At 37.9% G+C, this 12,978-nt stretch overlaps 1 protein-coding gene across 3 annotated transcripts in view; it reads left to right on the top strand.

The window, feature by feature from the left end:
- Positions 1-6,478, top strand: part of PDLIM3 (PDZ and LIM domain 3) — a 29,981-nt gene extending 23,503 nt beyond the window's left edge. For 2 of the 3 annotated variants that reach the window (XM_025471781.3, XM_025471782.3), the window contains exons 5-7: positions 2,198-2,331; positions 4,048-4,159; positions 5,429-6,478. In XM_025471781.3, coding sequence (XP_025327566.1) covers positions 2,198-2,331; positions 4,048-4,159; positions 5,429-5,618 — 436 coding nt within the window. In that variant the 3' untranslated portion in view covers positions 5,619-6,478. Of the gene's footprint in view, positions 1-308; positions 573-2,197; positions 2,332-4,047; positions 4,160-5,428 lie in introns of all 3 variants that reach the window. The other variant, XM_025471780.3, reaches the window with a different exon arrangement.
- The last annotated feature ends 6,500 nt before the right edge of the window (positions 6,479-12,978 follow it).

The raw sequence follows: 12,978 nt of genomic DNA on the forward strand, positions 1-12,978 counted from the left end.
TTTTCTACTTCACATACAACTCTGTGTGTAACCCTCAACATATTGCCTAGTAGAACAGAGCCAAAAAATGCAGTATCACCTGTACTTTTTCATTTTCTTGAACTTTCTGCAATCACAAATTTTGAAATGTCTTGCCTTTGTAAAATACATGCTAGCCAGAAATAAGTATTTCATTTGAATTTGGTTTAATTCACTTCTTACTTTCTGTCTTCAATTCCTTTTAACCTTTCTATACTTGTTCTCTGTGTTCTTCTGTCTGGATTTTCTGATTCCTGTGTCATGTCTGTGTCACGTGGTCATTAACACAGTGGATGCAGTACTCCGTCCGGTATTGACGGTGGCAGTGGACGTAGCACCCCTTCTTCTGTCAGTACTCTTAGTACAATTTGCCCAGGTGACTTGAAAGTTGCTGCTAAGATGGCCCCTAACATTCCTTTGGAAATGGAACTTCCCGGTGTGAAGATTGTACATGCTCAGTTTAATACACCTATGCAGTTGTACTCAGATGACAATATAATGGAAACACTTCAGGGTCAGGTTTCAACAGCGCTAGGGGAAGCACCCTCAATGAGGTAATATGAGTCTTTTTGAACCATGGGCGTATTAACTAAACACATGGGCAATGTCAACTTTACTGGGTGTCTTTTAAGGTTGTCTTCATTGAAGGAAAGCTATGGGGAAAGATTTAAAGAGAAAAAAAGACTAGGGGTGTATTGCAAATATCTAGACCTATAGAGAAAAGTGATTTCAAGAATTAACTAAATAGAATTTTATGTGACAAATCACAGTAAAATGCAATCAGGAAAGGAACAAATGTCTATGTCTTTAGGAAAGCTACAGCATTCTTTACAAATGTGCGGTACAATGCTTCTCAAAGTGATTTACATTATATGTATATTTACATTCTATGTTTCTTCTTTGGGGGTCAAAAATTGGGAAAGGAATGGGAAGTTCAGAGGAATTTTGAGGGATGACACCTCTTCTCTCTTTTAATGGTAGCTTGTGGAGAGGTAACCATGTTTTCATTTAGAATTTTTACCATGAATAAGGTTTTATAAGCTCAAGCTATTAACGTAAATATTTAATTTCTATTGGTCCCTATTTTGACTAATTGCTTCTTTACTAGGAACATTTGTTCAAAGTACTTTTGCCATCAGTTGCTTCAAAAAAGACTTATTATAAAACAAAATCTTATTACTTCTTTCAGTGTTACATAACCACTTTTTACAAATTAAAGTTTTTTTTAATGTTTTAGAGTACTGTGTAACAATAGTCCAACATATCTCTTGGGATGAATACAATGAGATAATAATTGTGTGATGTATCTCAAAGGGTTTTTGCAAGGAATTTCAGATATATAAGATGATGATTTTAAAATATGATATAGGTAGTAAAAATATGCAGATAGCAACTAACTTTCCTAGATAATGCAACTAAATGACATAGAATAATAAAGCATTTAGTGCCTGACATGTAGCATTATTGAGGTATTTTCTTATTGTTAATCATGAATTCTATTTGAAGAATATTAAAATAAAGCTGCTGTCATTGTTATAAATAAATTATAATGTATTATTAAAAAACAATCTAGCCAATATAACTGACATATATATGAAAGTTTTGACATTATGTACTTCCCCATACAAGTTGCGTTTATTTAATTTATAAGTAAAAAGATAACTTTATCACTTTCAGTAGTTAAATTAACCTTAAAAATAAAATTAAACCATATCTTTCAGATTAATATCAATAATGAATCTGATTTTTACTCACAATTTTATGACTGAGAATAATCAAACTGGGCTCACTCTTGCACTTCCTACAATGTGTATGTTGACTCTTCTGAGAAAATAATTTTGTTCACATTATAATTATATATCCATCAGGCACGAGTGTTATTTTTTTTTTAATTGCTATTCCCTAACAATCACATTTTAGTTGCCCTCTGACATATTGTGCCAGATGGAGAAGTGCTGATGTGACTCCCAGGTTAATGAATGACATCATTAAGGTAACTCATGTGAACTCATATCATATTTTTTTAACTGTAATAGAGATTAACTTGAAAATGCTGAATCTTTGTTGAGGAGTAACTGCAAATATAGTGATTATTGCTTATTCCTGTCTTGTGTCTTCTTGCACATTCCATGCCTCACAACACTCCTGACACTGCTTTACGTGCCATCCTGTGTTTCAGTGAACCCACAACCACCTCGGTGCCCCCCCAGTCGGATGTGTACCGGATGCTCCATGACAATCGGAATGAACCTACTCAGCCTCGCCAGTCGGGCTCTTTCAGAGTGCTCCAGGAATTAGTGAATGATGGGCCTGGTGAGCAGCCATGACTGTCTGCTGTAACAGTACTGATGGAGGCTGTTGGAAAAGTCAAGGAAGGGGAGCTAAACGTTGTGTATATATACTGGGATAAACATACTGGGAATGAAAATCTAAAAACTGATTTGTGATTGGTGATCACATGAATTCAGTGTTCATATGAACAGGATTCAGTGATCAAATGAGTCTTTCCTCAGAAGGATTTTGGTGGTGCTTGGTTTAGGAAAGGAGCTTCCAGAATGTATCCAAGTAGCCACCAACCTGGTGACAAAAGGACACCAAAGGCAAATTCCATCCATAGCAGTGGAGGGACTAATTTGGCTCAAAAGCTTTAAGTTAGAATTTTAAGCGGATATTGCAAAACTTCTCAGCACCTGCCCCGTCCAGGGTATCATCATCATCAAATGTAAAATAACACTGAAATAAATGAACCCTTTCTATGTTCCAAACCCTGTGCTAAATACTTTGCATACTTGATCACTTAGTCCTCACAATAACCTGTGAAGATAGGAACTTGTTTTTTGTCTTTTAACAATTAAGAAACAGACACACAGAAAGAATGGATTTGTACAAAGAGACACAGCCAGTAAGAAGCAGGGCTGATTCTCTAGCCCACTCCTGTTATCCTCAGAGCTCATACTCTTATCAATGTTTTTCTACCCCAAAAATATATATGCAGTCATTTCAAAGTTGCACAAAAATGCAAAATGCCCCACCATGATGGCTATTTTTTTAAAAAAAGAAATTTACAAGCGTTGGTGAGCATGTAGAAAAATTGGAACTCTTGTTCATTGTTGACGGGAATGTAAAATGGTGCAGCCACTATGAAAACCAATATAATGATTCCTCAAAAAGTTAAACAGAAAAAAAAAAGTTAAACAGAGAAATTACTGTATGATCCAACAATTGCACTCTGGGGTATATACCCAAAGAATTGAAAGCAGGGACTCAAGTAGATACTCGTACACCAATATTCAGCAGCACTATCCACAGTAGCCAGAGAGTGAAAACAACACATATGTCTATCAACTGATCGATGGGTACACAAAATGAGGTCTATCCACCCAATGGAATATAATTCAGCCTCAAAAAGGAGTGACATTCTGATACAGGCTTCAACATGGATAAACCTTAAAAACCTGCTGAGGGAAATAGGCTAGACACGGAAAGATAAGTATTGTGTACAACCACTTACGTGAGGCACCTGGAATAGGCAAGTCACAAAGAAATAGAGGTTACCAGGACCCTGGAGGAAGTTGGGATGGGGAATTACTGTTTAATGGATACAGAGTTTTTGTTTGGGATGATGAAAGAGTTCTGGAAAGAACTGTTGGCGATGATTGCACAACCTTGTCAGTGTATTTACTGCTACTGAATGAAATACACGTTTAAAAATGGTTAAGATGGTCAATTTTATGTTATGTATATTTTGCCACCATCAGAAACAGATGCAAAATGCTCTCCACTTCTTTCAGCATTTTATAACAGCTCCCTCCAACAACGATGACAATAACAAATTTTAATGGATTCTTTTTTGAAAGGCCCGATTTCAGAACAAGTTATGCTTGAACCGGTCCTACTCCTTTTGAAATGATAGTACTGGGGCAACTTAAGAATTCCTTAGGTTATAAAGTGCCTACCTTAAAATAGAAGCCGAATACAAACCGTAGCCAGCTGTTCCCTTGCCATAAATGGAAACACTTTGTTTTTCAGATGATCGTCCTGCTGGAACACGGAGTGTGAGAGCTCCAGTTACAAAAGTCCATGGTGGTGCTGGCAGCACACAGAAGATGCCACTCTGCGACAAATGTGGGAGTGGCATTGTGTAAGTTTCACTTATAACCTGAGAATTCACTACAAATCCCTGTATCTGTTCTCTATTTCTATTCAGTGACTTGAAATATATCCACAACATTTAGCACATTTTGACCAGAATGCCTTCAATGTAACCTAAAATTGGCATATAATGTGAGTCAGCAACCTGGACTTATAATTTCAGATATAGTCCCATTTAAAAAAACTGTCCTAGAAGTGTATTTTTAAAATTGCTTCCAAAAAACATAACTTCACTTTAAAAAGTGCTCCCTTTGTTAATGTATAGTCTTTAAATACTTCCTTTTTTGTATAAATTGAGGAAACCAAACACAGAGGCCATAAGGTTGTTAGTTAAAACACGTTATCTTTACTTGGTTTCTTAAGCTGCACAAATATTGAAATATAATTTTTTTTAAATACAGTCAGCTTACATTTCAAGGGCCCTTATGTTTGAAAAGCCACCCTTGCTAGTTTGAATCTTCAAGTGAACTAGATCGTTTCAATCTCTCTACTGCAAATGCCCCACATGGCCACTTCTTCCAGCCTTTACTCTGTTCCTCTACGATTAGCTCACGCACTGAGGCACCAGCTGTCCAATTATCCAGGATTTATCCCAGAAGGGCAGGGGAGATAGGCCTGGTTAGAGCAAGGAGGGGAATGTGACACAGAAAGAAAGAATGAGGACAGCAAGCTCAGAAGCAAAGAGGATCTCATAAAACACAATTGTTCATGATGGTACCCAAAGCAATCACTGCCTCTATGTTGGGGTGAACTGCTTTGACAGTAGAGGCGAGTCCACCCACCCATGGAAATTCCATCTCTGCTCTTTGACCTGTTTTCTCTGTGCTCCAAAGAATAGAGGCTAGTACCACCAAGACAGAAGGCAATCAGAGGGCTGTTTGGTCATGTAGGCAAGCTTGGTCAAAATCAAAATCCTTTGCAGAGGTTTTGCCTTGTCTATACCATGTTTTCCTCTTTCAAAGAAACAATGGGCAAAGATCATGAAGGAAGATCCTATAACTTTTATAGAAACGACTTGTTTGAAAATTCTGAGACATATTCACAGGGTGACATCAGAGAGCGACACCAGATGTGTTACTATGGTTGTCCCGGGGTCTCCCTGACAATTGCATTGATTTCACAGCTGTGCTGGGTTTACAGCTGGAGCCTGTTTCCTGAGTGTGAAACAGATAACACCTGCCTTATCTGCAGTGTTGTCTCCCCCTGTATCATGTTTGGGGCTTTGTGTTTTTTCACTTCATCTCCTCTTTCTCAACAGTGGTGCTGTTGTGAAGGCGCGGGATAAGTACCGGCATCCGGAGTGCTTCGTGTGTGCTGATTGCAACCTCAACCTCAAACAAAAGGGCTACTTCTTCGTGGAGGGGGAGCTGTACTGCGAAACTCATGCAAGAGCTCGCACGAGGCCCCCAGAGGGCTACGACACAGTTACTCTTTATCCCAAAGCTTAATGAAGCCTTACACACCCCTGAGCACGCGCACACTCACATGCACGTACACAGGAACACATCGATGGCTTTGGGCAGACGTAGAGCAATCTGTTGACTCCAAATCTAAAACCAAGGCTTTTAGACATTTATCTTATTGTTACTGAAGAAAAGGAGTGCGAGACAAATGCCTGCTATAAATGTATGTGGAAACATTCATTTAGCTATGTTTTTTTTACAGCTCTTTTTCTCTCTGGGGCTAGCAATAACTTAATGACATTTAAAGCAATATTTTTTTTGTATGTCATACTCCACCATTTATATTTATGCTATGACATCGAGATATTTGGGGGAGTCTCATGATCTTTCCTTAACAAGCTGATTTTGCGAATGTAGTAAATACCAAATGACAATCTTATATTCTAACACAACCTGCAATTGTCTGTTACCTGTTTTAACTACTATACTGCATGTCAGAAAGAAATTCCCTAGGTTGCTCTAGTTTCATATTCAAACAATTATACCACCAGATGCAACATACATAATAAACACATAAAATATTTTTAAAATACCTAATGAAGTGGCACTCGATGAATTCAAAGAAAATCAACATTCCAACAAGAGGGCCCAACCATATCTCGACATGTACATTAACAACTTAGGTATTTTAAGAAAAAATGTGGCTTCTTTAGTTTTTATAATTCCTTCACTCTTTCTTTTGAGCCCACAATTTCTGCTGATAGGAGGGACATTTAAATTTGCTAATTAAAGATAATTCAGTCCCTTTCCCATAAAAACAGTTTCTTGTGCTTTGAAATGGTCTCTTGCATTTTATAAATGTTTCTTTCAGACAAAATATTCAATCAATACAAGGCTCAGACCTCGCTCACGGGTGTTTCTTTATGCTCAAAATTTCACCACTGCTGCCTCTTCCCTCTCAAGATAGCATCTCCAAGAGGAGACAGTCTTAGGGCCCTTCCGAGAAAGAGAGGGGCTGCTAGTCTCCCTGGATCCTACTGTATCCACTGCTAAAATCCATGGCTTCACTTGTGGTCTATTTTTTCCACATGGTTGGAAGCAGGCAACAAACCCACCTCCAGCATCATCTCCAGAAGTCTCAGCTCAGCCTCCCCTGGACTCAAGGGTCCTTTGCATCTCAGACCTGAACTCCGTCTGGCCCCTGGCTCTGTCTTGTCACTTCACCTCTCACTTTAGTGGCCACGTGGCAATGCCCCTACCTTGCATGTCTTACCTACTTCCGGGGCTCCTCACTGGGGGTACATGGGAAAATTCTGAAACTGTCCCCTCCACATAGAGACCATGGGAAATTGGGAGGGTGTGGAGGTGGGGAGGTAGGGCCTGTCTCAGGCCCTTGGTCTCACCCCCTGGTCACAACATCATCTCTACCCTATTACCCTACCCTCTACATCTATACCCTCCCCTATGGGCCTGAAGCAGGTAATCTCCCATTGTCCCAAATGGAAAATAGGGCACACATTGTATTGCTCTGGGATTCCCCCAAACTTAAGTAATTATTTCTGACCTGTATAAGCATTTGATCTAGTGAGAGGAGCCACAACACCTACCTGGCCCCTTAGGCGTTATAGATTGCAACTGGAGCCCCTTGCACCAGAACAGATTCATTAACAGAGGCATTAAAATAAAATAAAGAAAAAACTTAGGATCAAAGATATGGGTGTACCAAAAATAGATTATAATTTTTGTTCAGATGTTATTTCAAAATATTTTGTTCTGGGAAGGACATAAAATTAAAGGTTTGGAAGCCAGAGAGAAAATAAATGGTAACTGATTTAGAAAACACAAAAACACTGAAAGCCAAAGCAGCAGTGGGGAAAACTGAAAACCAACCCAATCCACCCTCTGGAATCTTGCAAAGGTGTGGAAATTAACAGCACCAGCATTTCTGGGCGAGAGGATAAGGGTGGAGTGACGATTGGGAGAAGCAAGTATAAACTGTTCAAGAAGTATTTAATCTCCAGAGCTGTTCCCTCTCTCACATCTCACAGCCCTTTCCAGTGGAAGTCTGCTAGGGATTATCTGTAAAAGATAAAACAACATCTCAACCAGGGTCAGGAAGCACAGCTAAGGATATGCGTATTGTACTAAAAAGTGATTAAATTAAGAATGAAAGATTCATGATAAAAGTGTACATTAAACATTATGTTGTACATTAATTAGGCTGTATTTTAGTATATAGTAGAATAATAATGAACAGCTTAAGTTCACATGTTTAATAATGAACTTGAAAAAGGGTAGTGCAGTTTAAAAAAAATAGTATAGTCCTAATCTGAAATTTGAGAGAGATATGGCTTAAATCTGGTAATTCAGACTATGTGACCAAGGCTTGGGAAGCATGCCCTGAAGTTGTAAGTTCATTATATTTCATAAAAATTATTCTTTCGACAATTAAATCTAGAAATTTCAACATGTAGAGAATTAATAAATAGAAATGAATGTAATAGGGACACCTGGGTGGTTCAGTAGTTGAGTGTCTGCCTTCGGTTTAGGGTGTCTGGGATCAGGTCCCACATTGGGCTCCTACAGGGAGCCTGCTTCTCCCTCTGCCTGTGTCTCTGCCTCTTTCTCTATCTCTCATGAATAAATAAATAAAATCTTTTAAAAAAGAAATGAATGCAGGGCAGCCTGGATGGCTCAGCAGTTTGGTGCCGCCTTCAGCCCAGAGCCTGATCCTAGAGACCCAGGATCGAGTCCCACGTCGGGCTCCCTGTGTGGGGCCTGCTTCTCCCTCTGCCTGTGTCTCTGCCTCTCTCTCTCTGTGTGTTTCTCATGAATAAATAAATAAATAAAATATTAAAAAAAAGAAATGAATGCAATAATATACATATAGATAAACTCCTAAAGACTCCACCAAAAACTGCTAGCACTGATAAATGAATTCAGTGAAGTCAAAGGATACAAAATCAAAGCACAGAAATCTGTTGCATTTCTGTACACCAATAATGAAGCAGCAGAAAAAGAAATTAAGAAAACAATCCCATTTATAATTGCACCAAAAATAGTAAGATACCTAGGGATAAACCTAACCAAGGAGGTGAAAGACCTATACTCTGAAAACTATAAAACACTGACAGAAGAGATTGAAGATGACACAAAGGAATGGAAAGACATTCCATGCTCATGGATTGGAAGAACACATATTTTAACACATATTTTAACAATATCTATACTACCCAAAACAATCTACACATTTAATGCAATCCCTATCAAAACACCAACAGCAGTTTTCACAGAGCAAAAACAAACCATCCTAAAATTTTTATGGAACCACAAAAAAACCCCTAATAGCCAAAGCAATCTTGAAATAGAAAAGCATAGGAGAAGGCATCACAATTCTGGACTTCAAGATATATTACAAAGCTGTGATCATCAAAACAGGACAGTACTCATACATAGATCAATAGAACAGAATAGAAAACTCAAAAATAAACCCACAATTATATGGTCAAGTAATCTTTGACAAAGCAGGAAAGAATATTCAATGGGAAAAAGACAGTCTCTTTAACAAATGGTGTTGGGGAAACTGGGCAGCAACATGCAAAAGAGTGAAACTAGACTACTTTCTTACACCATACACAAAAATGAACTCAAAATGGATGAAAGACCTAAATTTGAGAACTCAAACCATCAAACCAGGAGAACAAGGTAGTAACCTCTTTGACATTGGGTGGAACAACTTCCTACTAGATACATCTCCTGAGGCAAGAGAAACAAAAGCAAACTTAAACTATTGGGACTACATCAGAATAAAAAGCTCCTGCACAGCATAGGAAACAATCAACAAAACTAAATGGCAGCCTTTGGAATGGGAAGAGATATTTACAAATAAAATATCTGATAAAGTGCTAGAATCCAAAATATATAAAGAACTTCTAAAACTGAACACGCCAAAAAACAAATAATCCAGTTTAAAAATGGGCAGAAGACACGAATAGACATTTTTACAAAGAAGATACACAGATGGCTAACAGACACAAGAAAAGATGCTCAACATCACTCACCATCAAGGAAACACAAATCAAAACTACCCTGAAATATCACCTTACACCAGTCAGAATGGCTAAAATTAACAAGACAGGAAACAACAGGTGTTGGCCAGGATGAAGAGAAAGGGGAACCCTCTTACACTGTTGGTGGGAATGCAAACTGATGCTGCCACTGTGGAAAACAGTATGGAGTTTCCTCACAAAGTTAAAAATAGAGCTACCCTATAACCCAGCAATTACACTACTAGATATTTACCCAAAGGACACAAAAATACTGATTTGAAGGGATACATGCACCCCAAGCCTTATAGCAGCATTATCAACTATAGCCAAATTATGGAAAGAGCCCAAATACACATAGACTGATGAATGGATAAAGAAGATGTGATTATATTATATTATATTATATTATATTATATTATATTATATTATGTAATACTATTCAGCCTTAAAAAAAAGAATGAAATCTTGCATCAGCAATGACATGGATAGAACTAGAGAGTATAATGCTAGACAAAATAAGTCAGTCAGAGAGAGACAAATACTATATGATTTCACACATATGTGGAACTTAAGAAACAAAACAAACAAGCAGGGACACCTGGGTGGCTCGGTGGTTGAATGTCTGCCTTTGGCTCAGGTCATGAACCCGGGGTCATGAACCTGATGCAGGACTTGCATCAGGTTCCCATAGGGAACCTGCTTCTCCTTCTGCCTGTGTCTCTGCCTCTCTCTCTCTGTTTCTCTCATGAATAAATAAAATTAAAAAAAGCAAGCAAGCAAATGGAAAAAATGGGAGACAGAGAGAAAGTAAGAAACAAACTCTTAATTATAGAGTACAATCTGAAGGGAGCAAGTAGGGGATGGGTTAAATAGGTGACGGGGAATTAAGGAGTTCACCTATCATGATGAGCACTGGGTGATGTACGGAATTGTTGAATGACTATAGTGTACACCTGAAACTGATATAACACTATATGTTAACTAAAATTAAAATAAAACCTAGATAAAAAAGAAATGAATGCAATTGGAAATTTTTTTAAATACATATAGTACAAAATAAGAATAGCATTGTTAAAATGAAAAGGAATTAAAACTTTTAAAAAATGAGACAGCAATATGTCCCCCTATATCAGTATTTTGTCTCTCAATAGTTCACACCAGATTCTACATAGGAATTCATGCCATGAAGAAAGAGTGCCGACCAGTTTTGATTTAGCTCACAGAATAACATATTTTCTTAGTAAAAAAACTAATCACTGTGTTCCTATTTACAAGCTTATTAAAGTCAACAATGATCAATGAAATTATCCACTAAGATTAAAAACTGGGCATCTATGAACTTTGGACTCATGATTAACTAAATTGCAAGTTTGTTTGTTTGTTTGTTTGTTTTCAGAGTAAACACAGGATAGGGTTGCTACGCTCTCTATCAATAAGATGAATGATTGAATAAAAACCAGTCCTAGTTTTCACATATGCTTGCACCTGTGTAAGCAGAGTAAAACAGTGGTTAATGTGACACACGGACAGTTTACTCATCTCTACGTAAGATAATCTCCAGTTTGTCCAACATGGGAACACTCCAAGATAAACAGAATGTGACTCTGGGTCTCTTCTATTAACAACTGTAGTCGCCAAAATTTGTCAAGTTGACCTTTGAACGGATTTTATTTCCATCCTAGATAACTGCAACTTTAACCGTTACTCTTAATGATCATGCCATCAGAACCTGATGTTCTTTTACTATTTATGCTGCGCCATCTGAACCATAAGCATAAAATGGGCGATTCAAAAAAAGAATGTTTAGATAATTCAAGTAAATAAACCATTTATCTTCTCTAAATGACCATTTCAAGACAATCCTCTCAAGTTTATTCATTTTGGAGAGCACTCAGTAAATATTTACTTGAAAACCTACCAAGTAAGAGATGTTTTATAGGACTTTTGAATACATTTACATTTGTGTACATTTACAAATGGATGTTTTAAAGCCAACTAGAATGCTTCGTGGGCTTCATTTTAAAACAAAGCACTTAGAAGAAGTGGTTGCTTATAATTATTTCCTTTCAAATTTTCTAGTAATATTATCAAACACTCATTTCAGAAGAACATAAAATCAGATACCAACATTACCTTTTTAATTAATTGAAAACTTTGTCTAAATATGCAGAGAATGTCCAACAGCATGTTTTCCTTTCTCTAGAAATAAGGCATGTCAGCATGTTTTAATTTATGAAAATCCAAGGCACAATTCCCTTGTCCATTATTCAAAGATGAATGCAATATCTGCTCTCAAAACCTAATTGCTACCTATATCATAAATATTAAGCACAAATGGATTTTAAATTAAGATCATACAAAATGCCAAATACTTGGAGATAAAAATTATTCCATTCATTCATTTATTCAATATTTCAGTGGTGAGAGAGTATAGGCAAGTTATTATTTCTGCACCAAAAGCAAAACCATGTTGTGAGTTTGAGAACTACCTCTCATGAGGATAAATCCCCATTCTGTCTCTTTGTCTGCAGGATAGGGGTTGAAAAACACAGGAGTGTGTATTGGCCATCATATGTGTATGTGCCAAGGTGTGCACATATCTCTGGTTCACAAAACCACTGAGGCGATGCAACTAATGTCACATAGAAGAAGAGCCTGCTTTAGGCACAATCATGCCCATGGATGCACTAGTGGCTCAGGCCTGCCTTTTTATGCATCTGGGCTCCAGTTGCTGCTGAGTTCCCGAAGCTCCCAACCATGACCCTTGCAGAGCACTACTTCATGTTACAAAACTTTTCATTCCTGAAAGTATGTGACCCCCTTCTTTCTGATGCTAGACTCCTTCTGGTTCTTGCACACTAAAGGAGCTGCATTGGCAAGGACCACTTTAAAAATAGTATGTTTCCTTTGCTATGTGAAGATACCATTAATGTGTACTTTCAACAGAGCAAATGAATTTGCCATAAGAAGACTGTTAAAGTTCCTGCTTCTCCGGGACTGGGCTTTCCTGTCCTGGAGGATCTCGCTGCCCGGCCTTAGCCCGGCTCCTCTTGGGGGTCCATCCCCCACTGGATTCTTTTTTATTTTTTTTTTCCGTCTCCCTACCTTGTTAGAAGCACAAACTCTTCTCTCTGTAGCATTCCAGCTGTTCTCTCTTTAAATCTCAGGCCGAATTCATAGGTTTTCAGGATGATTTGAAAGTTATCTAGGTAAGTTGGTGGGAACAGGTGACCTGGGGACCCTACTCTTCTGCCATTTTGCCCCACCCCCCGAATTTGCCATAAGAAATCCACATTCCTTGCTTGCCTTCAGCTAGAAGCTATGACATGAGTCAGAGGTGGTGTCCATGACCCTTG

The sequence above is a fragment of the Canis lupus genome, chromosome 16 (genome assembly GCF_003254725.2).
Source record: "Canis lupus dingo isolate Sandy chromosome 16, ASM325472v2, whole genome shotgun sequence".
Classification (NCBI taxonomy): domain Eukaryota; kingdom Metazoa; phylum Chordata; class Mammalia; order Carnivora; family Canidae; genus Canis; species Canis lupus.